The sequence below is a fragment of the Ochlerotatus camptorhynchus genome, unplaced genomic scaffold (genome assembly GCF_037179485.1).
Source record: "Ochlerotatus camptorhynchus isolate MF236.1 unplaced genomic scaffold, CSIRO-AGI_Acam_v1.1 ptg000084l, whole genome shotgun sequence".
Classification (NCBI taxonomy): Eukaryota; Metazoa; Arthropoda; class Insecta; order Diptera; family Culicidae; genus Ochlerotatus; species Ochlerotatus camptorhynchus.
In genome coordinates this window covers 3,275,742-3,302,109 of record NW_027040574.1, presented here as the reverse complement: position 1 = coordinate 3,302,109, position 26,368 = coordinate 3,275,742, and the positions used below count along the sequence as shown (strand labels likewise).

Genomic DNA, 26,368 nt, shown 5'->3' with positions numbered 1-26,368 from the left:
GACGAGTAATTTGGGTAGTTGCTAATCGATTTTGATGATAATAAACACTCGTTGTATCCTTCAACCAATTTTCACCTTTGACAGCTCAGCCCAACTACCCGCATAAACGCGAACCATCACATGACCTTACCGATAATGGTTATAAATTGTTTATAATCCCTGCTAAACTTCAACTGAAATGGTTATGGAACTTTACATGAACGTTTGTGACATAAAGTTTTAACCTTATGTATTATGGTTTTTTGGAAGCGGACCTTACAAATAATGGGTTGTTAAGAACCATTACCATTCCAAATTCTTGTTTTCTCCATACATTTTCGGAAAGAGAATTATATTAGAACGTTTAATATATATATATAATAATATAATAAAGATTTCGAATAAGGAACAGAGAGCCACAACCCAACAACAATTTTCAATACGCCCTTTCCAAAAACAACAAACAAAGTCACATATACACTCTCACTCTTTCTCACAGAGAAAGGAGAAAGACTCTCGCTGGTCGCTGCTCGCATCCCAACAAAGAGCGATTCTCATTCACGAAAATCTCATTAAATAAAAAATAAAAACATCAACATGCGAGTGAATTGGAAAAGCCAAACGACAGACCAGACCCAAAGCAGTCATTCAGTATTCAGTCTATTCCACAATGTGGGCGCGTTAAGACCTTTCTTCGCTCTTTCTCTGCCTTTTAGTAAAACACGCGAGACGCGCTTTCTTGCCGCCGAAGAGAAACCTGAAACAGCGCTGCGACTATTTTCACGGAAAAGTCTCCGAATACGCGCGTTTTCGTGGTGCATTTTCGAAAGTGAGTGACATTGATCTTGAACTCTACACCCTTCGAAAAAAGGGGGAGGGTTGTGTCTGTTGACCTGCATCCGAAATGAACGCTGAAAAGTGCACCCAAACACCGTCTGGAAAGAGGGCGAAACGTGAGAAAGTGTCATTCATCATGCACCATCGTAGTGTGCCATACTAGGATGGGATGGTGGTCCGCATTGTTTGTGGTTTTGCCTTCGTGTTCGCATATAGATCAGTGTTTGAGTCATTGAGGAAGTGCTGTTTTCTAATCTGAAGGAGCAGATGAACCTTTGACTTCATGAGTAAACACTTAAACTGTGCAATCCAAGCAATACTTTGATAAAGAATCCCATTTTTCTCGGTGGACGCTGCTGTTAATCGACATACTTTATCACGTTTCGTTTTCCAAGAAACCGCGAGCAATCGCGTTCGAGTGGAAAAATTGACGGATGAGTCATTCACTCGATTTATTTACAAAGTCGTTGCGTGGTTGATTAATTAAGCGGACGGAGTCTTATTGTTGCTTTCGCCACTTATTTCAATTCGATCGAAGCTGCTGCGGTGCATAGATCGCTCACACGGTTGCGCTTGGCATTTAAATTTATTCCAACTGAGCAAAAAAAAACAACACAAACCAACCTCTTGGCCTATATCGTGACAACCCATCACCGCACCGGCGGCGGTTCCCGTTAGTTATTTTCACGCGGAAGCAGAAACCTTCTCTATATCAACCTGAACCGGCTTTTTTCCTCCTCTTTCAATAGGAAACAAAAGCACAGGTAGACCACCCGAGACCAGGTCCGAAAGAAGTGAGAAGCATAAAAAATCAACGAGAATCCATCAATAAAGCGCACACCGGGAACCGGTTTTCCCTCCGCCATGACCTTGGTCAACACCTCCAGCAGCGGACCGACCGTACTGCTACTCCTGCTCTTGTTCAGCCACAACCAGCTAGTGTGGCCCGCTGCAGCCGGTGAAAGCCTCTTCGATAACATCATCAACCAGCTGATGTCGACGGCGGCCACGGCACAAAACTACCTGGACACAGCCGGCCAGCAACCGAACGAACCGGCGGATGTGACTGCAGCTTATCTCAGAATCAGCAGCTCGTCGACCGGCAACGGGGTACCGACGAGTAGTGCAACCTTTACCAGCACTTCTGGCAATCAGAATACGCCCTTCTGGAATCCGTTCACCTGGCTGCAACCGCGGGCGGTCTCCATCCCGTACAATCCGGACACGGATCTGACCACGGTGAGTACTTCTAGAACTATAATACATTATCGCTGCATTCTAAATAAGCATTTCGGTTGAACGGCAAAGAATGTGAATTTGAGTGAATCCACATTTTGTTCATGTCTGCATCTGTTTCAAAAACCTTTTTCTGTACAATCTGGGATACTTTTCCCAACAGTCTGTGTAAATATGTGACACAAAAGTCTTGCATTCAATCCATAAGTTTACATGGTAAGTGATCCACTTCTCGTTGTTTAATATTTAGTTAAAAATATAAAAAGCCATTGGCTAACTTCCTAGCTGGCGTTTGCCGTTTTACAAAATTAATAATTTGTTCTGATTATATTTTATAAATTTGTTAAAGCATATCAACCATATCGAGATCCATTCATATGAATCCAGTCAGAATCAGTCACACTCTAATTGGAATGGGGATCATGATAGACAGCACAGCTTTTCGTACATTTGTACCGTTCTCTCCAGAGTGGATGCCTCTCTTTGCCGAATACCAATAAGAAGAGTGAAAGAGCGCAGGCACAGCTGCCGAAAATGTGTAAACGAAAAAAAGGAAGAAGCAGCCCTGTTTTCGTTTTTGGCGCGTTCTTCGGGTGGGGTGGGACGTCATCGAGCCAAGCAACGCACCGCGTGCGTGCGGATGTAAACAAAAATTGGGAAAAAAGAGGGTTGGTGAACGTATAGAATAGAAGAAATCAAAACGAACGAGGGGATCAGCAGCTGTCGGTGACGGCGGGCAGAAAAATGGGTAAAATTCGCTAGCGTAGAACGTCGTCGCGAGGTAGACTCGCGGTCGGCGGTATTTTCTCGTTAACTTTGCGCAGTGGCGATATCGTAACCAATGAGGTACAACCGAGGTGCGATTATTGCTAGTTGAAAACTAATACCAATACCCCGCCATGAGGACGTGAAATACCGTCCGCTACGGCAATTTTTGACTGCCCCGAAAGGGGACATAATCTTAATTGAAAAATGGAGGCTGGAAATGCATTCGTATCAATTCTAAATGTTTTAATTTGATTGAGCGACCTCACTCATAAGCGTCCATTACACATATCAATATATTGACAATAAATTGACATACTGACAATATTATTGAAAAGGTGATATTGATGATGATGATTGATGACAAGTATTGACGAAAAGCTGATTTTCATTTCACTTTGTCAATACTCAGAATATATTGACAAAAAAAAACAGTCAATTCTATCAATATCATCAATATACGAATATTGACAACATCAATGGCAATACGTTTGAAGCCTTTTAACCTCAATGTATTAAAGTCAATATTACTTTCTTAATTTCCCCACACAAGAAACATGGATCAGCGGGTCAAAAGAGAAACGTCCTTACTGGACCTATGCACTGAAAAAGTTTTCATATAGTTTCCATTGGGAACGCACATGATATTTTTCCAATAACAAAATTAATGATTTTTATCTGAAATTCAAATAACGTTCATACGATCACATGAATTGTATATGACAAATCACATAAACTTCATTGGACACATAAGGTTCATGTGGTTTTGTGATGCGATTCCCAATTATGAGATCACATGAAAGTTAAGTGAAATTCTAATGGATATTTTCCATTGGAAATGTGATTTATTTTTTGAGTGTAGAAAATACTAACTACACACTGAATTCGGATAACCTGAGTCGGTAAAATTTTACCCGGTTTTTGAACTACTGAAAAAGTCGGTAAAATTTCAAATTACCATCACTCGTAAGAAAACAATAAAATCGACACATTATCATTGAACGGTTTTAAATAGGTCCGTACAATTTCGTAATAAATTTCAAAATTGTTGAATTGGTTGGTACTAGAAATACTCAGAGGAAGAGATGGGCGGAGAGAATGTTTTGAGCCAAATAAACTGTCAAAATCTGAGCCAATCGAACATTCCCATTAGAATTTTTCCGAGGATTTCTTATTCTTTCTAGAATAAATTTGAAAGTATTGCAATCGAACAGAAATTCAATCCCCTTTATGTTTTGTGTGCTTCTCAAATTCAACTAGGTTTTGGAACCAAAAACAATACAAAATGATCTTCGTTGGTTAATGAATGGCACCAAGAAATGTGCAAAATATTGCGATGCAATCAATTATTATTTTGCATGTAAATCGAATCAAAAATAAAAGTCATTTGAAATGCTAGCTTCTAGCAAGGGTTGCAAGATAATTAAGGAACAAATCCTTGCTGCCGTATTGTATTTTGTTTTCTCCGCCTATCACACCCTCTGAGCATTTCTAGTTGGTACTATCCTTTCACTCCACTGAAAGTTCCAATAAGAAACTGTCAATGTTTGTTAGAAGATATGATTTCTCGACGGTTCCGTCAACGCCAATATCAAATGTTGTAATTTTTTGACAGGACACAGAAAATACACAGGACAACATGATAACAAATTAATGGAATTGAATCAAATCGATTGTCGACTGCGTGGAATTACCACTCGTGTTGAATAACCCACGTTCATGGTATGCAGTTTCCCATACATAAACTATTATGCTGATGTTTTGGTAAACATTCCTAAAGGAAAAACTTGCATATATTATTGAATTTGCGTTACATGTGAAACGCAGATAGTATTAATTTTATTTTAAAGTAAAAAAAAAACAAAATTACATGATTATGCTTGTGATTTTGTAGAAAATGAACATCGATATAGACGAAGCCTGGGTAGTGATTGGCGACTGTAAAAGGAAACTTTTTTTATTTAGTTTGATATCCATTTTATATCACACACGAAGATTTAAACAAAATGCCAACACTGCATGCGTGAAGGTGCATTGTGAGTCAGTCGGTTTAAATGACGTACGTTCTCCCTCCTCTTGGGTGGGGGAAGAATATTGAGAAAGTGAAATGAAAATCAGTTTTCAACAATACTCGTCATCAAACCATCGTCATCAATATTATCTTTCAATAATATTGTCAGTATGTCAATTTTTTGTCAATATATTGACCTGAGTAACAAACGCTTTAGTGTATTGTCATTAATGTTGTCAATATTTATATATTGATTATATTGTAAGGAAAATTGACAATACGATGTTTGTCAATATATTGACATATGTAATGGGCGCTATATTGACGCGAAGGAGAATTAATGACAAAAATAATGATACTGAAGCAAACCCCACACGGTAAGAAATATTGTCAATACTTACAAGTATTGACAATAATATTGATGATGTGAATTCATAAATATTGTCAATCTCGATGTATTGACGTCAATATAGAATGTATTGACAATACGATTATTGTCAATAAAAGCAACCGTGTAGGGTCCACTTGAGAATACTAAAATATTGTCAATCTCGATATATTGACGTCAATATAGAATGTATTGACAATAAGCAAACCCCACACGCATCAATATATTGACACGAAGGGGAATTATTGACAATAATATTGATGATGTGAATACAGAAATATTGTCAATACCGATGTATTGACGTCAATTTAAAATGTACTGGCAAATCAAAGTTGGCACTCGTGGAGAATAGAAAAACTATGAGAGTGATGATGGTTTCAAATTTTTACACGGTGAGGTATACGAGTGCAATCTTAAAATAATTCTTTTATTTTGCAAATGGAGCATTTTATTCAGGTCACTTTACTGCTCGCTTGTGCGATCCTTATTGGAGTCAAGTTCAGTTGTTTGGTGCCCTTTCCATGCTAGCTGGATCACTAGAATTGAATCTGTTCAACGCAAGTTTGTGAGATATACTCTTCGTTTCCTCAACTGGCGTGACCCAACGAACTTGCCACCGTACAAGGAGCGTTGCCGTCTCCTGGGAATCGAACCATTAGAGGTGAGACGGACGGTCGCTCAAGCTATGTTCGCTGGAAAGCTGCTTACAGGTGACATTGACTGTCCAACACTGCTGTCACAGCTAAATATGTATGCCCCTGAGAGGTCTCTTCGTCAACGCGACTTTCTGTTTTTGGAACCACGGAGCCGGAATTATACACAACATGAGCGAATTCGAGCAATCAGCCGGCAATTCAACCATTTTTTTTTATATGTTCGACTTCAATGTATCAGCTGACGTGTTTCGTCATCGGCTACTTGGTATTTTCCGTACCGTTGACCGCAACTATTTAGTTTAAGTTTTATTCATTTAAACAATAATTGTCAGTTGAATTTTTAAATAAATAAATAAACAACACTGATAAACTTGGGAAAAAATCATCAGCCGTCAATTTTTTTTCGTCCATACAGTTCGCATTCCATACCGTACCGTCTTATTGGACGACCAGATCTTCCAGTCATTTGACCAATCATCGCTGGAGGTTACTCTTTTCGGCCGTCTTGACTGCCTTATCGACAAGACCTTCTCTACCGACCATTAGTTGGCATGAGGCCCGAATAGAAGCTGTTCTGGACGAAACCAGCTGCGAGTTTGCTATGATTCGGATGAGATTTGCTGGTTTTGAGAAGATTCATGGTGCATTATTTTCCCTTGGAATTTGCGAAAAGTGGCAAGGCGTGATCTTTGAACCCATCGTGAAGCCCAATGCAGGGCTGGTAGCGGGTCACTTTTTAGTGACTTGGTCACTATTTTCAAGTCAGTCACCTAAAAGTCACTATTTCTTAAAATTAAGTCACTAAAGTCACTTTTTACGACTAATAACGTCAAGAGTAAATAATATGCCTTTAAAAAATTATATCAAGTAACAGCTTAATTTATTAACAAATATGTGTTAAAAAGATTCAATAAAAATCAGCGAGTAAAGTCCGACGTAGAAGAGTTGCGAACAGACCAGAACTGTTCATTTGGTGCTGATGGAATCACTAATATTTTTATTTTTTCATCTTCGTGATCTAGACATTCAGGTCCGTTATCTTCGATTTTTTTCAGACCATATTATAAAATTTCTAAGTTTTTCCTTTGCCTTGTGAGTTCGGAATAGTCAAAGAAAGTTTTATCGCACATGTTCAGAGGTTTCGATAAAAAATCTTAATCCAACATCCTGGAAAAATGGTCTAGGAAAATTTACTTGCGCTAGACATTTTTTCAAAGACTATAATTTTGAAAAATCTTAGAAGCTAGACTAGATTTTAGAAAAAAATCTATGTCCAAGATCATAAAATGTTTTTTACGTTTCAGAAATATTTAAATTTTTGAAGGACTGTGAACTTACATTCCATATATTCAAAATATGAGTGATATTTGCTCATAATATCACTCATATTTGAGTGACCTACGTTTTTGCGAATTTAAGTGAACTTGACTCAAATATGAGTCAGATTAATTTGCCTTGTGCATTCACGATCTTTCCATCTTGGAAAATTTTCCTCGTTTCAGAATAATGAGATTTCTTCTTGGACCGCTATCTACACGGCGAATGAGAACGACCCAAATTTGAGTTTAGTTCACTCATAATCGCCAAAAGTGCAGGAACTCAGCGATGAGTAAAATTTGTCTCATGTTTTCCCAGGGAAAAATTCCCGGTTTGAGAAAAGTAAAGATTGAATTCACTCAGTCTATTGGTACTACTCCGAGAGTGAATAAAATTTTCGACAATTTCCTCATTTTCCGGCAGATTTTTTAGGTTTTCCACAGGAAACCATGAGACAAATTTACTCATCGCTGAGTTCCTGCACTTTTGGCGATTATGAGTGAACTAAACTCAAATTTGGGTCGTTCTCATTCACCGTGTAGAAAAATTGTGTAGGTCCTTGAGCTATGAAAATTTTAGGTGTTTCAAAAGTTTCTATATCCGTCTTTAAAATTGATTGTCTAAAAATTGTCAACATTTGTCTTGTTATTATTATTTGATTACCTAATAAGGCATAAGAATGATGCAAATAATATTTTCATTTTATGTCCGACATCACTCAAATAGGTCGAGGAGGGGCAAATATTCAATAACAAAAAATAAATAAATTTACGTATAACCTTCCTTCTCGCATTTCAAGCTTATTGCCTATGGCATATTAGCTGATTGCGCGGTCTCAACTTAGTGTTCTAGATGCACTTCTACAGTAATTAATTGAGAGCTTTCGATGCCTGTACCATTTTTGCATTAGTATAATTGTGTGGCAAGGACAATCATAACTCTATGCCCAGGGAAGTCGAGAAATTTTCCAATCCGAAAAATTCCTAGACCGGACCGGGAATCGAACCCAGCCACCTCCAGCATGGTCTTGCTTTATAGCTGTGCCTTTACCGACTGAGCTAAGGGAGGTTACGTATAAGCAACTCATTTAATAATAAATTCATAAATTAACAATAAAAAAACAAAAATTTTGTGTACTTTTAGGATAAAGCGTAGAGTGGAAAACGATTTTAAAAAGAGCTAAATTTTCAAATTTTGGTTGGCATGAAACAAAACACAAATTTGCATTAGCCATAATCATGGTGACCAGCAAATCCCAATTTGTAATTTCCCGGAGTTTTTTCCCAGAATTTTGGTGATTTTCTCGGGTTTTTTTAGATCGACGAATTCATCCTAAGATTCGTTTCGAACAAACTTACTGAAACTTCCTTACATACTCTTTGCATTCTATTTAGAATTAGTCTGAATATTCTTTATAATGCAATCATGCAATTCTCCTCAGAATTGTCATACAATTCTGCTGATAATTATCTTGGAGCTCTCCACTAAATTCATTCTGAAAATTCACTTGGAATTTTCCTCTGAATACTCATCTCATAATTCCTTTGGAATTGTTCCCTCAAAATTCGATTCCCTTGGCATTTATCGTGAGATACTTGAAACTCTCTTTAGAGTTCACTTGATATTATCTAAAATTTTCTAAGAATTTCCTTCGAATTGTCATTATTTTTTCTTATTTTGAATATTCATTTGAAATGCGCTTCACAATCGTCATGAATTTTCCAAAAGAACTACCTAAAGATTCTACTCTGAACGAATGACTGGGAATGACATGACATTGTTGTTATCTGCAGAATTCATCCTGAAATATTTTCAATATTTTGTATCCTGAAAACATTTTCCAGGCCAGGGGTCTTGCAATTTTTTAAAGGTTCAGAATCTTATTTTTCCTGGTTTGTCATCGAAATTCATGGGCTTTTCCCGATTTTTTCCCGGCGATTTCGAATTCGCGCCTCATAATTTGTGGGGGGCATTCGAATGGAATATTAAGTGTTAATATAAATAACTTTGAAATTATTTTCATTCCACACTGAAATCTAAACTGCAAAGCAGTATTAGCGAAAGCGTTAAGCTTTTCTAAACTCGCGAGTTTGCATGCTGTGAAAATTACAATAACAAACTTTACACTGTTCCAATTCAATTGCACGTGAAATTGTTTAACGTCGATTTAACAATCCATTGAAGTTCCCCTCAGTGTTTTTTGACGTTTAACAAGCCAGCCCAGTTAGAGAGTGAAATTCGCTAACTGGGCTGCTCTTTTAGCCCAGTTAGCGAACAAGTACTGTATAATGTTTCGGCACAGTGTGCAGAGCTGATTACCCCTTAAGGCCCAAACGCAATGTGGGCGGAAGCGGAACGGAAACTGAAAGTTTGACCGTTGTCACTAATTACATCAAGATGCCTAACCGAAGTCGATTTGATTCTAACTAGTTTTCAATCCGACAAGTAGGCTTACTCAGATCGGGCTTTTCCGCTGCCGTTGCCGTTTCGCTTCCGCTGTCATTGTGCTTAGGCCTTAGATCACAAACATTTTTTTTTCTTTTATTTGAGAGATTTTTAGCCATAGGTTAGTTCATCTCTTTAGATCACAAACAACAAATTTCATACAAATCGGACAAGGTCGATTAAAAAAAAATGTTTTTCGCTATTTTGCCTGGAACTGCTTATTTTACAGACATTTGATCTATTCTATTAGAGTTAATCATGATCTCTCAATACAATTTCAGTGTTCAACTCACAAATTTCTTTCGTATAGCATCCATACCTATTGAATAGGTCTTGCCTAAATTTTGGCATTTTGCTTACATGCAAAATGGATCCATCTGCCGCTTTCTATGTTAGCGTCATATGATCTAGTAATGTTTCTATGTAAAGTAAAGTTGTTTATGTCCTCCGACTAACCTAAAAAATGTATGAACTCAGACCTGTCAAAATGAGCTTGACAGCGATTTGTTATGTATAGAGTTTTCCAGATGCACAAAAGTGTACGTGAGACCGCGCGCTACATTTTTAAGTAGTTGTGATATCGCGGTACCCTTTTGGTTCTTCTTCTTCTTCTTCTTCTTCTTCTTCTTCTTCTTCATTTTCATATATGGATGTTGGATTTAAGTGTTCGCGAGATTGCGCTTGGAGATCTCTATTCCTCGGACACGCTCTCACATATCGCACCAAAACAACCGGACGTTAAAATCTCTGTATGATTAAAAACTCAGGAACTACTCAAGTGACGTATTATACTAAATATGTGATGTTTTTCAGAATATTTGATGAAAGTGGTTCACATACGTAGATTTCGACTTAACAATTTAAAGTACTTCATTTGAAAACTATAAGCATATCTTGCTATGCAAAATTTAGAAATCTGCATCCTCAAGCCTCAATATGGCGAGTTTTAGAGGCCTATAGACAATAGGTTAGGAAAGTCGTTCGTCAAGGTCGAATGTGGCAAAAGTTTTGTGAATGAATGACCAACCAACAAGCGATATAAAACAGCTAACCGCACAGGCCAGCACACTGAGCAAGGACAAAAATAGATTACATTGGTCCGACAACAACGAAAACCGCTGTTGGGTTTGGAAAATAGCCGATTCAGTCAGACTAAATGACCACATCAACATCGTCGACAAACAGGCAAAACGAGCGGGCTTTTGGCCCATGCTATCGGACAATACACCGGGAGAGGAGGTCGCGTCGGTTGAGGCCGAGATGGAGACCGATTCGGAATACAAAGCAACTACGATAACGATAAATTTACAAAAGCGAGGCTAGGCTGCCCCACCCACCATCAGGACACCATAAACAACCCGATATTACGACAATAAGTACGATTAAGTTTTCCCGCCGTGGAGGACAAACAAAGATCGAAAAGATAGGATCCTACCAGGCGGGAAATTCAACGGTGCCTTTTTTTGCTGATTCTGTTTCACGATGATGATGTGGCCTACTTGTTTTGGTTTTATTTGACCCCGTCTTAAGCGGGCAGAGCCTTGAGAACGTTAACGAAAGAATGCTTAAAATGCGGCCAAGGATTTCTCACGGAGGTTTCCTATGCATTTTAAATGTGAATTATTGATTTGGCTTTCTAACTGCGCACTGTGTACCTTATGAGTAAAGGGTGTATTCGATAAAAATGGCACACACATAAACAGCTGTAACTTTTTAATCTATTATACCGAATGGTGTAATTTAAACGAACGTCTGAAAGGTGCTTTATCTCGAGTAATTATCATGATGTTTGAATTATGTACAATCTCAGCGGTTATGCTAGCAATTGCTTTCGTCTTTCTTGTTATTGTCTCATGGAACGAAACCCTTTTTTGGTCAAATGTTATGTTTCAAAATTTTGTACAGTTGATCACTTCACACTTCAAAATTTCAACTGAAAAATCAATCCTTTTTCGCCAATCAAAAACAGTATTTTTCATCACACAGTAAATATTCATAATCGGTTAATAAATTGAACAATGAATGGGAAAAATGAGTAACATTTAGCAAAACGTAGTTTTTCGCCGCTACAAAATTTTTAAAGCAAGATTTTGTTTTCTTGATTGAAACATATTTTGGTATTTTTTACTTGTTCTCTAAATCTGAATCTAATTACTCTCTAAAGAATATTCTCTGGCAATTTGAAGATATTTGGAATAACAGTTAAAAACTTACTGCTGTTTATGTGTGTGCAATTTTAATCGAATACACCCTTTACCATCTATGGATATGAGAGAATTATTCTTCCAGCACCAAATGAAGGTGATTTATGTGGACAACCGTTGTGGAGAGTATAACACAATAATGGCCCTATCATGTTTCTCCATTCTTGCATGAAACATGAAGCTCACTACTCAACAATGGCGATGTGTGATTAGCATGACTCGGTCAGTGTTTCACATCATATGCGATCCCGTCTGTGCGCTTCTATGTGTGAAAGCAGGGTTCCCAGGGTTCCGAACTATATTTGGATATCAAATTTTAATTATAGATTTCAAGTAAGCAAATGCTGACTAAACTGTTGTGGAGTTATGCAAACTGAACTTTTTTTTTGGGAAATGAAAAAATAATAAACTGATCACACTGGAAGATTCGGGCAAGAATGTCCTGAGTGCCGATGACCATTAAAATACAGGTGTTTCTTCATTCGCCTTACTACACTCAACCAGTTCCCAAAGAGTATCTGCACGGAAGGCACCTAAGTAGTTATTTTACGTTCCCGATGATGGCGTTGTACGTGCAGCATACGATAAGGCGACGGCGAGCCTTCTACGTTTGATTTGAATATTGCATGTTGTAGCCTAGCAAATTACATTCCACCACTTCGGACCGGACTTCCGGTTCTGCGCTGCTTTGAAAGTGAAGGTCAAACTTTTTTACTACAGTGAACTGGCTGGGGCATATCAATTAGGATGGTTCAGAATATCAATTTTGCTCCACCCATCTCAAGCGATTCTCAATCAGGTCATGATCATTCTCCCAAAATTGTTAGTTTTGGTTGCGATTTCATACTGTACTGGTCATTTGAAGTTTATGTGGGAATTACTGTGGGAAAAGAGCACGTTATGTTCTTCTCGTCCTAGTCTTTCGCCATAATTATTTTCACAGCTACAACTTAACAGAAGACCACATTTTAATCAAAAGTCAGGATAATTCGTACGGAACGACTTTATCTACGATGCTGGAAAAAAATGTGTTTGGCTGTGGCTAGCTGCGCGCACGCTGAGTAGATAGAAATAAAATTGATGACGATTCTGTAGATTTCCTGCAAAAATATGATGCGCGATGCTAGAAATTTTTCGAAGATCGATTCGCTAGTGTGAGATTTGTTGAGTATCTAGAATTGAGATTTAGATGTGTCGCCTCCCTCGGGATAATTATGTGCCAATATAGTTCACTCACAGAGAACAGACGTTCAAGTTCGGTCAGAAACTTGTGTAAAATAAGTGGGAACGTCGCCGTTACGTGGTGTTAGCATCTCCTGATTTTCTCTATAAATTTTCCACTTTCGACCAATTTAGCGCTAGTATCGATAAATTTTCACCATATGCAAGAGAGTTCGTGGGGCAATACCAGGCGGGATTCATGGGTGCCCGCGCTACCACGGACCAAATTTTCGCGATTCGGCAGGTTCTGCAGAAATGCCGCGAATACAACGTGCCCACACATCATTTGTTCATCGATTTCAAATCCGCATACGACACAATCGACCGAGATCAGCTATGGCAGATTATGCACGAGTACGGATTTCCGGATAAACTGACGCGATTGGTCAAGGCGACGATGGATCGAGTGATGTGCGTTGTTTGAGTATCGGGGACACTCTCGAGTCCCTTTGAATCTCGAAGGGGGTTACGGCAGGGTGATGGACTTTCGTGTCTGCTGTTCAACATCGCGTTAGAAGGTGTGATCAGAAGAGCTAGGATAGACACGAGTGGCACGATATTCAGGAAGTCCATCCAGCTCCTTGGTTTCGCCGATGACATTGACATTATGGCACGGAACTTTGAGATGATGGCGGAAACGTACATCAGACTGAAGGCTGAAGCTAGACGGATTGGACTTGCCATCAACGCATCAAAGACAAAATACATGAAAGCAAGAGGTTCTAGGGAAGACAATGTTAGCCTCCCACCCCAAGTTCAGATTGACGGTGACGAAATCGAGGTGGTCGATGAGCTCGTGTATTTGGGCTCACTGGTGACCGCCGAAAATGATACCAGCAGAGAAATTCAAAGACGCATTATGGCAGGGAATCGTGCCTACTTTGGACTCCGGAGGACGCTCCGGTCGAATAAAATTCGCCGCCGCACGAAGTTGACTGTCTACAAGACGCTGATTAGACCGGTGGTCCTTTACGGCCACGAGACCTGGACTATGCTCGTGGAGGACCAACGCGCCCTTGGTGTTTTCGAACGGAAGGTGTTGCGTACCATCTACGGTGGAGTGCAGATGGATGACGGAACGTGGAGGAGGCGAATGAACCACGAATTGCACCAGCTGCTGGGAGAACCATCCATCGTCCACATTGCAAAAATTGGGCGACTACGGTGGGCTGGGCACGTCGTAAGAATGCCGCACGACGACCCAGTGAAAATGGTTCTAGAAAGCGACCCAACAGGAACAAGAAGAAGAGGCGCGCAGCGGGCAAGGTGGATCGACCAAGTAGAAGGTGATCTGCGGACCCTTCGCAGACTACGAGGCTGGCGAACTGTGGCCATGGATCGAGTAGAGTGGAGACGACTTCTTCGGACAGCAGAGGACAACAAGGCCTTAGCCTGATTGGTAAGGTAAGTATCGATAAATTTTCTGTTGAAAATTGTCACTTGGCGCTACTAGCACTTAGTGTGTAGTGTAATTTGTGCAACGCCAGCGCCATCATGTTGTCAAAGAGGGTTTTTAAGTGGGGAAGTCGCCGTTAGTGGCGCTTAAGTCGAATAGGAATCTTTACACAAGTTTTTAGAGAAATTTTGTTCGAGCCTCCATGTCTGTTCTCTGTGAATAAAATAATGTGGTTCGCTGTAATAGAATTTTCTTAGAAGCTTGTGCCATCATCCACCAGATGGGATACTATTTTTGTTTTGGTTTTGCACAAAGTTGATTTTGTGTACAATGATTCTTTGACAGTGTGCAAAGAGTGTATCATTTTGTCATTTTTTTATGCATTTCAGTTTTGAGTAGAGTGAAAGAGATAGAACCAAAACATTCTTTGGTGTAAATGCTAGTTCAATCCAGTAGCAGTCTTGCCATTTGGTACACTGAAAAATTGCAATAGCAGGTTCGTCAGCAAAGTTTTCCGAGCCGCTCCGCCTGTCACTTCGTTTGTGATCTAAACTATCTGGATCGTTTTATTTACTGATTCAATTTTTTGATAAACGCAATGCGTCGATCTTGTTGCGCAGTTTTTGAATGTTCCAGCGCAAAAGAAGATCCATCCCAAGGGGTAAGTCGCTCAGCACAATGGAATGCGGAAATTATATTCGGAACAGCTTGGGCACATCCATCGGCACACCTTCGGCACAATCTCGTAGGCATTAGGTTGTTGTAAATTAAATTGGAGCACTGCTGGATAACTGTCATTGATGTTGTTCACAACATTACGTGCTGTTTGACTGTATATTTAGGAACATCCTCTAATTGAATATACCAGAGGAACTCAGACCAGCAGTTCACTTATAGATCTAAATACGAAATGTAGTTTATAGAGTGGACTCAAGAGAAAGACGCAGTTATTCAGCTTTTCGATCCTTAATTCAAACAATGATGCAACTCTCACAAAACAAACTACAGAAGTCTATTCATCATCCACTATAGTTGGTCTCCAACAATGTTCTCCACCGGTTCCATCTCTTTCCGGCCGCTGATAGAGCGTTGTTTTTCATAGCATGATAGCACAAACGAAGTGACAGACGGAGCGGTTCGAAAACTTTGGTGACTAACCTGCTATTTCAATTTTCAGTGTACCACATGGCAACACCACTACTACTGGATTGTACTAGCATTTTCACCAAATGTATTAGAATGTTTTGGTTCTATCTCTTTCACTCTACTCAAAACTGAAATGCATAAAAATATGACAAAATGATACACTCTTTGCACACTTTCAAAGTATCATTGTACACAAAATCAACTTTGTTCAAATCAAAACAAAAAGACTAGCCCATCTGGTGGATGACGGCACAATTCTATTTCAGTGAACCACATTATTATAATGGATTTCTTCGCCAGTTAGTCGTCTGTTACTTCGTTTGTGATGATAGGCTAGGCTCCTGGTCTGCCTTTGAGGGCATTATAAAACCCTAAAACACAGGACTTTTATCATCCTATGAACATAAAACACCAACACCCGCCACTTCCCGCGTCATCCTCAATCCGATTTATCCTTGCGATTTCAAACCAAAACATTCAAGGTGTCAGAAATACCGGGTTGCCGGGATGGGTATTTTACAAACAATCGCAGCTTGCTCTATGACCGGCACACTGGTGGCACATTGACAAAAAAATGACCCTTGATTGGTGTGCGGAGTGACCTACCTCTTGACCCATCCAGTATTTATTTATTCTGAATAAATGCTACAAACAGGTTTCCAAATATTGTAAATTTCAGTTTCGGTTTATTAAATTTTAGGAAAGTAGACACCTGGCCAACATTCTGTTACAACCAAGCAAGAGCAGTCTCGTTTGTTCTTTGCCCCCAAATTTATCGTTTTTGTTTTGACATATGATGGAGGAGGCTAGTAACTAGAGCAACATGTGCAAATGTCCTATGTGCCAAAGGTAAATAATGACTTTAAACGTCGATTTCTCGTGAATATAGACTCATTCTGGCAAACCGATACCAGGATCCCTGCCCTTTGGTTCAGTGAGGGTTAGGGCACGTTCTTCCAGGTTGATCTAGGCAGATTTCATGTGTGAGTAAGTGATGACATTGGTCATTGTTATGTGCAATTCACTTTAAAAGGTGCGTTTCATATTTCAGTGCGACGATCACTTGAAGATACAATATGACGGAACATTGATACTATTTGTATAAAACACAAGTAAATACTTCCAGAAATTACTTAAGATAACATATTGAAAAATGTGTAAATTACTAGTAAAATGAATGTTGCATTGAAATACTTCAAATCGTGTTAAATTTAAATGTTCTCTCATTTCACATCCGTTGCATCATTTTGAACTGCCATCCCATTGTGGTTATATCACAGCATTGCTAATAATGTATGTATATATCTATATCTTTTGGAGCCAACAAAGTAAAAGTGAAAGGAGAGCAGCAAAATGGAGCACATGCGATACGACAATGGGGTGATGCTCGTTAGGAAAATACCCGGAGACACTGTCTATTTTCCGCACTGCTGTTACGGTTTTATAAGACGCAACTAGGAACTCAAGATCATCATGCAAAGATAATGAATGTTGTAGGACACATCAGAAATAACATGGGAGACTAGCAGTGATTCTTACTGGAGCAGCGTTAGAGAGAAAAAGTACAAGGGCCATCAACAGCGGCGGACAAGCGAAACATAGTGCAACCGTTCAGATTATTCTTTACAAATTAAATATCAAAATTAACCTAAATACGTGCCAGGTTTGAAAAGAATATTTTTGAACCTGGAAGTGTGTATGTAACAGCAATATCCATTTGATAACGGTGATGCATACATGCGGGGCTTATTGTGAGTGAAAGTGACCTCGGAATGGGCTAGGCGTGACTCTCCAGACATTCTGAAATGGCTTGCTGGATCTGCAATAGAACTATCGCCTTCTAAAGTCCCAAGCGTAATGACCTGAGTAAGCCTACTTGTCGGATTGAAAATTTTATAAGAACTAAATGGTCTTCGGTTAGGCATCTTAACTCCGTTTGGGTTTGAACTCCGGATTGCTGCCTGGAATTACCGCAAACTTTCTTCCATAATACCACTGCCGGTCAGTGGGGGTAGATTGAGACATTCTGGAAAACCGACACCAGCATCTGAGAGAAAGTTTGCTCTATCACATATATACAGTGTATTTCAAAATTGAGCGTGAAAACAGCTTTAAAAGCACAATTAAAGAGATACGTTTCTAAATTTCTGGCTGATAAATCATCATAAATTTATCAATTATTGGTACAGTGTTGGGTTTATTTGGTTGCGTTTATTCAAAGTAAGAGCTATTTGAGAAAAATGCCTTTTCCTTGAAAAACCATAATATCCTAAAATACAATGAACTTAACCTTTTTTTTTTAATTCTGCTAATTTTAAGTGATGATAAAGTTTATCCATATTCCACAAATTTTACTGAAATTCGTCCACTAGGTAAAAAGTTGAAAATCGAGCGTTTTACTGAAATAAATATAACTTCATACAGGTTCTTCCAATAAAGTCCAAAACTAAAGCGATAAATCAATAAATACCCTAGTAGCACGCTTGTCTCAAATCAATTGTAGAAACTTATATACGACTTATTTCAGTCATAAACAAGTTACTGTAACTTATTGTGATGAAAGTGTGCTACTCGGGTATCTGTTTAAGCACCAGCCAAGATTTAAAAAAAATATATATATATATATATCTATTCACAATGTTTCAAAAAATGTTCCACTAGGGTGTACGCTCAATTTTGCGATACACTGTAATTAGTTTGTGTAGGTGTGTTGCAATTTGTGAACAATCGACGATTAAATGCATTCTATAGAGATCTCCAAGCGCAATCTCACGAACACTAAAATCCAACATCCATACATAAAAATAAAGAAGAAGAAGAAACAAAAAGGTATCGCGATATCACAACTACTTAAAAAGGTAGCGCGCGGTCTCACGCACACTTTTGTGCATCTGGAGAACTCTATACGTTGGGCTTGTACACCTCTTTCTCTGCATTTTTCACACCCCAACAGAATGGCGTCGCCGAGCGGCGCAACAGGTACTTGCAAGAGATGGCCACAGCGATGCTTCTCGATGCGAAGCTGGACCATCAGTTCTGGGGTGAGGCGGTGCTAACAGCAGCCTACCTGCAGAACAGGCTGCCATCAAAGTCGGTCGATGCTACTCCATTCGAGAAGTGGCATGGAAGAAAACCCAAGTTGGATCACTTGCGGGTATACGGCAGCAGTGCGTGGGTTCACATCCCGTCTGTAAAACGTGGAAAGTTCGACAGTAAAGCCCAGAAGCTGGTGTTCATCGGCTATTCGGACCAACACAAGGCCTATCGGTTCGTAGATTTGGCAACTCAGAGTTGTGACGCACGGTTTCTAGAGTTGAACGAAGTGGATGTTCGAGCTGGCGGAGAAGAAGGCGTGGAAGAACAGGACGGTATTCCGTTCACATCGGCACGGCAACTGAAAGGGAACGAGCAACCGGACGCTGACCCTGTACCAGGCAAAGAGTGTGAAGAGTCCAATGACGAAGAATTTGGTGAGTGTGAAGAATACCCGGAAGATGAGCCAGAGGCGGCAGAAGATCCCCTGGAAATCAAAAGTGAACCGATGAGTGACAATGACAATGACAGTTTGATGAGTGACGATGATGATCAGAATCAAGTGAGTGAGACGAGCGGAAAGCGTAAGAATCGAGGAAAAATGCCCGACCGGTACTCTGATTTTGTTGTTGGTGCAGCCACGCAAATGGTGAAAGAGCCGGTGTCCTATGACGAAGTAGTCAGGTGTGCGGAACGTGATTCCTGGAAGCAGGCGATGGATGACGAAATCCGGTCGCATGAGCGTAATGGTACCTGGGAACTTACGGATCTGCCAACGGGACGGAAGGTCGTAGGAAGCCGCTGGGTGTTTAAGGTCAAGCAAAATGAAGCAGGACAGCTGACACGTTTCAAAGCTCGTGTGGTGGCCCAAGGTCACGTGCAGAAGTTCGGCGTCGATTATGACGAGATCTTTGCGCCCGTTACACGTCATTCACTGGTGATTGCTGGACGAGATCAGCTGATTTTGAAACACCTTGACATCAAAACAGCTTATCTATACGGTGACATTGAGGAAGAAGTTTATATGCGGCAGCCACCCGGCTACGCTGTGCGAGGACAAGAGAGGAAGGTATGCCGTTTGCGCAGAAGCATTTACGGACTTAAGCAGTCAGCGCGCTGCTGGAACAAGAAGTTGACCAGTGTGCTGAATGCAATAGGCTTCACTGCTAGTTCCACCGACCCCTGCTTGTTCGTCGCAACCCGGAATGGAAGAAAGGTGTATATCCTCGTATACGTGGACGATTTGTTGATCGGATGCGCAGTTGAGGAGGAGATTACACGGGTGTACGAAGAGCTGAAGCGCCACTTCGAGGTGAACTGGCTAGGTGATCCGAAGTTCTTTTTGGGATTGGAGATTTGCAGAGATGCAGATGGAGTGTTCAACTTGGGAGTACAGCAGTACATTCAGAAGTTGATTCGGAGTCTAGGACTTGAGAATGCGAAATCTGCGCGGACTCCAATGGATACCGGTTTCCTGAAGCTGGAGGAGAAAGGTGAAGAATTCACCAACAATACGAAATATCGTAGCGTTGTAGCAGCTCTCATGTACATCGTTACCTCCCAAGTAACCAAAAGTTCTGATAAAAGGCCATTTGTGGCTTAAGCAGCTTAGTTAGTGATGGTCTTTAGAATTCTAAGCAGCCTCATTTTTAAGTCGTTATAAGAACTTGAAAGTTCCAGTATCATAATTGAAGAGCATTCTAAGCAGCTTCTGGTGGAACTTGAACGGAACTTTTAGAAAATAAATAAATCAATTCTATGTTTAGTTCGCACTTTTATGAAAGTTATTTCTAAAGGCAGGTATTAATGTGTATTATTGATTTATCAGCGTTAGTAGTTTTGGAGCTGTTTGAAGAATTAAACCCAGTCCTTCTGCGTGAGAGCCCCAGCACGAACCGCTGCGTCATCAGAAATATATTAAAGTGAGCTGTTGTCCCGCCTACTGTTGGAGTTTTCAGTGCCAGCTGACTGACTTGCATACGAAACACAACACCTTGATGAATTTGAAATTGGTATTTTCCCGCATGGTATTTCAACACATTTGTGGCGCAGTGGTTAGCGTTAGTAGATCGCATGCCGAATACATGGGTTCGAATCCAGGAAATTACTTTTCAATTATTTTTTTTATGTTTTAATAGAATGTTGATGCACTGCATAAATATAAGAATTATGATTTATTCGGGCCACTGATCATTTAATATTTACGTACATTAAATTTTGTTACTAATAAAGACTTGTGCGGATTGCTTCATGTGGCTTGAAAGTTCTGTCGGAACTTTATGTGAACTTTATGAAACTTGAAAGTTCTGTCGGAACTTTATTTGAACTTTATGGAACTTGAAGGTTCGGTCGGAACTTTATGTGAACTTTATGCAACTTGAAAGTTCTGTTGAAACTTTATTTGAACTTTATGGATCTGGAAGGTTTGGTTGGAACTTTATTTGAACTTTAGGAAACTTGAAAGTTCTGTCGGAACTTTATTTGAACTTTATGGAACTTCTGTCGGAACTTTATTTGAACTTTATGGAACTTGAAAGTTCTGTCGGAACTTTATGTGAACTTTATGGAACTTGAAAGTTCGGTCGAAACTTTATTTGAACTTTATGCAACTTGAAAGTTCTGTTGGAACTTTATTTGAACTTTATGGATCTGGAAGGTTTGGTTGGAACTCTATTTGAACTTTAGGAAACTTGAAAGTTCTGTCGGAACTTTATTTGAACTTTATGGAACTTCTGTCGGAACTTTATTTGAACTTTATGGAACTTGAATGTTCTGTCGGAACTTTATGTGAACTTTATGGAACTTGAAAGTTCGGTCGGAACTTTATTTGAACTTTATGGAACTTGAAGGTTCGGTCAGAACTTTATTTGAACTTTACGGAACTTGAAAGTGATTTTAATCTTTGAATGCGGAACTTTTGGTTACTTGGGCTGTGCTCGACCCGATATCGCGACAAGTACTTCTATATTGGGACGAAGCTTCGAAACCCCGAAGGAAGGCGACTGGACTGCGGCCAAGCGCTTTGTCTGCTACTTAAAAGGGACAGCGGACTGGCGTTTACGACTTGGGGGAGAGGCGGCTTGCAAGTTGGAAGTGTTTTCCGACTCCGACTGGGCCGGTGATCCCAGGACCAGGAAGTCCATGACTGGATACGTGTTGTTCTTTGGAGGAGGAGCTGTGAAATGGACGAGCCGACGACAAGACTGTGTTAGCCTATCATCGATGGAGGCTGAGTACGTCGCCCTTGGTGAGGCGTGCCAAGAGGTGGTGTGGACAAGGCGGCTACTCCAGGATTTAGGCTAAAAGCAGGCAGACCCTACCTTGGTGTACAAAGACAATCAAGGGTGTTTGAGCGTTGTGCAGTCAGAGAGAATTAGTAAGAGGTCTAAACACATCGAGACTAAACAGTGCTTCATCCGTGACTTGGTTTAGCGTGGTGTGGTAAACCTAAAGTACTGCCCCACTGAATTGATGAAGCTGCCTGTATATCCTCACGAAGCCGCTTGGGGTGGTGAAGCACAACCGCTTTGCTGAGATGATCGGACTGGCGACTGATCGAGGGCATTACGTTGAGGAGGAGTGTTAGCCGATACAACGGTGCACCCCTCTATCATTCACCGTTTCTAGCGCTAGATCGCGCACTACTAAATGCCACTTTGTTTTCATACTCTTTGAACTTTATTAATGTCAACAAACGATTCGCAATGACCCCGCGTGCTTTTTAATCGTCTCCGATTGTTCTGTGTTTTTCTTGTTGCTTTATTCCTCCGAACGACGTGATTCCGCTTCGTAACCTGCCTCTGGTCTCACAAAAAGTGTAATAAAAGTGTACGTTTCCGACAAATCGTTTTGATGTCTTCGGAGCACATATTGCTTGCATCATAAGAAATAAGTGCACCGAAGACACCAATACGATTAGACGTAAACATATTTTCTTAAGCCCTTAACACATACGGTCAAACTTCATGTTTTTTGAAACCCAACGAAACATTTAATATTGAATTTAATAAACACTTAGGTACCTTGTAAAAATCACTGCTCCGGTAGTTGTTTTCATTTCCAGAGGAAATCAAGAACTGAATTGGCTCGGCTCATCCCTACACCTCTACAGTACAATTACTTAAAAAAATGAATAAATAGAATACAATAGTTATGAGTAATGCAGTAATGAAACGCATTTGCTTGTTAATATCTAAGAGGAAGAGGAGACAACTGGCTTCCTACTCTTTTATCTCTATCTCTATAGTGACCCTACATGTATCAATATATTGACGCGGTTTTTTTAATTTTGAAAAATATATCGGTTTTTATATATCATCTGAAAGAGCTTCGTTTTCTGAGCACAGCGATATTTTTTTTCAACCCCACGCACTTTCATCTCAATTTTTAAATCATGATTTAAAGCAAAATAATAACTTCACTGTTTGACACTAAACTGACAAACTGACAGCTCGCTCCCATACAAAGTGACACCGAGGGGCGCTAATTAGGTGATTTTTGCAAATGTAATCGTACTTATTTCAAATAGTTCCAGTGTGCCAAAATTGATGAAATTTTGGTATTGGGTTCCATTTTTAATACAGATTACGAATATGCATTTACCTCAATACCCTTAAAGAACCCAATTATTGAACATAATATTGATGATGTGAATTCAGAATTATTGTCAATACCAATGGATTGACGTCAATATAGAATTTTTGTTGACAATACGATTATTTTCGATAAAAGCAAACGTGTAGGGTCCACTTATCTTACACACTTTAAATCTGCCAATCACGAGCTGGTTCGCGTTTGTCTCCTCTTCTCTTAGGTTAATATCAACTATACTGTTGGATTGTACAACATATTACGTTACATTATTGGCAATGTGGACTAATCGGATTAATTAACATCTAACGTTGCGTGACAGTGCCGCCGCCGCTCCAAATAGCCACTTATGGTCATCCAATGACATTCAACAGCACGTGTTCACTTTATCTTTTGCAGCCGGAAATCGCCGTACGCCATGGCTATCCGGCCGAATCGCACACGATCAAAACGGCCGACGGCTACCTGCTCACGTTGCACCGGATTCCGTGCGGTCGGGCTGGATGCTCCAACGGGAATGGCAAAGGAACCGGCCAACCGGTGTTCCTCCAGCATGGGCTGCTGTCCAGCTCGGCCGATTGGCTGCTGAGTGGACCGGAGAAGGCGCTAGCCTTCATTCTGGCCGATGCCGGCTATGACGTTTGGCTGGGCAATGCCCGCGGAAATACCTACTCGAGGAAGCACGTTTCGATGAGCAGCGACGAGACGGCCTTCTGGGACTTTAGCTGGCACGAAATGGCCCTGTACGACATCCCGGCGGAAATTGACTTCGTGTATGCAATGAGAGGTGAGATCGGACCACGGTACGTTCTTCTTAGATAATGGTTGAAGTAATTTGGAATATTTTGTAGAAATGGAGCACAACGACACCAGGCGGAATCTGCTCTACGTCGGTCACTCGATGGGAACGACCATGGCATTTGTGATGCTCGCCAGCAAACCGGAATATAACGAAAAAATTCATGCACTGTTCGCCATGGCCCCGGTCGGCTTCATGGGACACGTGAAGAGTCCCATCCGGCTGCTGGCTCCGTTCTCGCACGACATTGAGGTAAGTTGGCTGCGGCTTATTCCTAAGGAATCATCACCAAACGAAAAACACTCATCTCGCATCTTATCCATGTTGCTCGCACGCTCATCCGCCGAGACAGATAGCACTAAATCAGTTCCCAACTCTTCATGTTCCCAATTGGGTAGACGGGGTCGCGACCGATATCCTCAAGCGGCTATCGTTGCGTCTGTTGGTGAGTTTTGCCAGATTTTTTCCTTCGACGATCGTTGTTAACCCTCACACACACACACACTTGTTTGTACATAGAACGCCTTCTTCTATACCTCTAACCCGCTTCGCTAACGTGCCTCCTCAATTGGGATCAGGAAGATTTTTTTCGGTTTTACCAGCTGCATTCCTTCAGTAATGCAATTTCTCCCTTTCCGCAGTTGATTCTGAAATTCTTCGGAGGGAACGAGTTCATGCCGCAGAACAAAATCATCCGCTACCTGGCCAAGTACGGGTGTGAGCTGACCGAGGCGGAGAAGTACATCTGCGAGAATACGGTATTCGTGCTGTGCGGCTTCGACAAGGAGCAGTACAACGCCACGCTGATGCCGGTGATCTTTGGCCACACACCGGCGGGAACGTCCACCAAGACGGTGGTCCACTACGCGCAGGAGATCCACGAGAGCGGTAACTTCCAACAGTTTGACTACGGGGAGGCGGAAAACCAACGGCGCTACGGGCAAGGGAAGCCCCCCAGCTACGAGCTGGACAACATCCGGACTCCGGTGGCGTTGTTCTATGCGAACAATGACTGGCTGGCCGGGCCACTGGATGTGGCCAATTTGTTCAACCGGTTGACCCGGACGACGATCGGGATGTTCAAGGTGCCGAACGATAACTTCAACCACGTGGACTTTCTCTGGGGCAACGACGCACCGGAAGTGGTCTACAAGCAGCTGGTCATGCTGATGCAGAGGTACAAGTAGGTGGCGGTGCATTTAGTGTAATTAGGTAGAAGAACGGGAAGCTCTCTTCTTGCTGGTAGGTACTGAAACGATGGAGATTGAAAATGTGGCATTTTTTTGTATCCTAACTGATTCGATGCTTTAATATTTTGTTATATTTTTATGCGGTAGATGCAGCGAAAACTGTAGATTTAGAATCATACTATATATTTGTAGATATTGGTTGGGCTTGTCATTCTATCCGAACTTCCGGCTAAGGCTTATCGGCGAGCTTATCGATGCCACGAAACTCGCTGGATAACTTCCACAGTTATTAGTTGAGGGCTTTCGATTATGCCTGTACCATTTTTGCATTAGTATATAATTGTGTGGCAAGTACAATCATACCCAGCGAAGTCGAGATATTTTCCAACCCGAAAAATGCCTAAACCGGACCGGGAATCGAACCCAGCCACCTCCAGCATGGTATAGCTTTGTGTACCACCAGCGTACACATTAGAAGAATATGTTGCCTGGTAGCTAGGCGGGGAATACAAAGGTGACACAGTAGGAAGAAGTGTTAGTTTGTTTACTAAAATGAACTATGCCCATTTTGTTATGGCAAGTTTTGCTATAAGAAATGCTCCCCGTGTTTATTAGCGAAATTCACATTAAAGGTTGATTAATTGCGTAGGAAATCAGTTTGGCACGGCATTTGTGACCAGCATACACCTTCCGGTCACATCTGACTCCGATTCGATGGTAAGTGATACGATATCGTCGGACAGTAACAATGAATAAAGGGTAAGTAAGCACTTGGCACAAATCGCATCAACCGTACGCTTCTTATATCAGATTTACCTATTTTAGAATTACCTATACTTCACATCAGAACCTCATTTCCTTCAATTACTACTCCGTCGCAGCACACACCTTATATAGATCGCTAACCTTTATTCAGTTTCAGCATTTTCGACATTATAATCAAAAGGTGAGTTTTAAAGTATAATTACCATACATAGAGATAAGTTAATGTACCAGAACCTAGACGGACACGAGCCTACCCAGGGGAGGACCCGGATACGACCACCCATGTGTGTCTAGAGTATGGCATGAGCTGACGAGTGCAACGGGAAGGACAGTAGGTTATAGACTAGGGGATTGGTCCCTAGATAAGCCTTCTTAGCGGAAGGCACAGCC

The 26,368-nt window shown here is 40.7% G+C and overlaps 1 protein-coding gene and 1 non-coding gene across 3 annotated transcripts; both read left to right on the top strand.

Annotated features, from left to right (window-relative positions):
* The first annotated feature begins 790 nt into the window (after positions 1–790).
* On the top strand, positions 791–25,408 carry LOC135698305 (lipase 3-like). 2 transcript variants are annotated; one of them, XM_065218221.1, is made up of 5 exons: positions 791–808; positions 1,566–2,055; positions 23,624–24,011; positions 24,076–24,275; positions 24,665–25,408. In XM_065218221.1, the coding sequence occupies exons 2-5, from the start codon at positions 1,681–1,683 to the stop codon at positions 25,208–25,210; spliced, it is 1,509 nt and encodes a 502-aa protein (XP_065074293.1). In that variant the 5' UTR covers positions 791–808; positions 1,566–1,680; the 3' UTR covers positions 25,211–25,408. The 2 variants fall into 2 exon arrangements, with proteins under 2 accessions (XP_065074293.1, XP_065074292.1); XM_065218220.1 differs by lacking the exon at positions 791–808 and adding an exon at positions 1,356–1,489.
* On the top strand, positions 2,865–3,005 carry LOC135698333 (U4 spliceosomal RNA). Its single transcript, XR_010517477.1, has one exon. It is a non-coding gene; the product is annotated as a U4 spliceosomal RNA (small nuclear RNA).
* Positions 25,409–26,368: the final 960 nt, after the last annotated feature.

Bases quoted from the DNA above. Each gene is read 5' to 3' on its own strand.
- LOC135698305 (XM_065218221.1), top strand. From the start codon at position 1,681: ATGACCTTGGTCAACACCTCCAGCAGCGGACCGACCGTACTGCTACTC. The intron at 2,056-23,623 runs GTGAGTACTTCT...TATCTTTTGCAG, and splicing joins CGGACACGGATCTGACCACG to CCGGAAATCGCCGTACGCCA. The intron at 24,276-24,664 runs GTAAGTTGGCTG...CCCTTTCCGCAG, and splicing joins CGTTCTCGCACGACATTGAG to TTGATTCTGAAATTCTTCGG.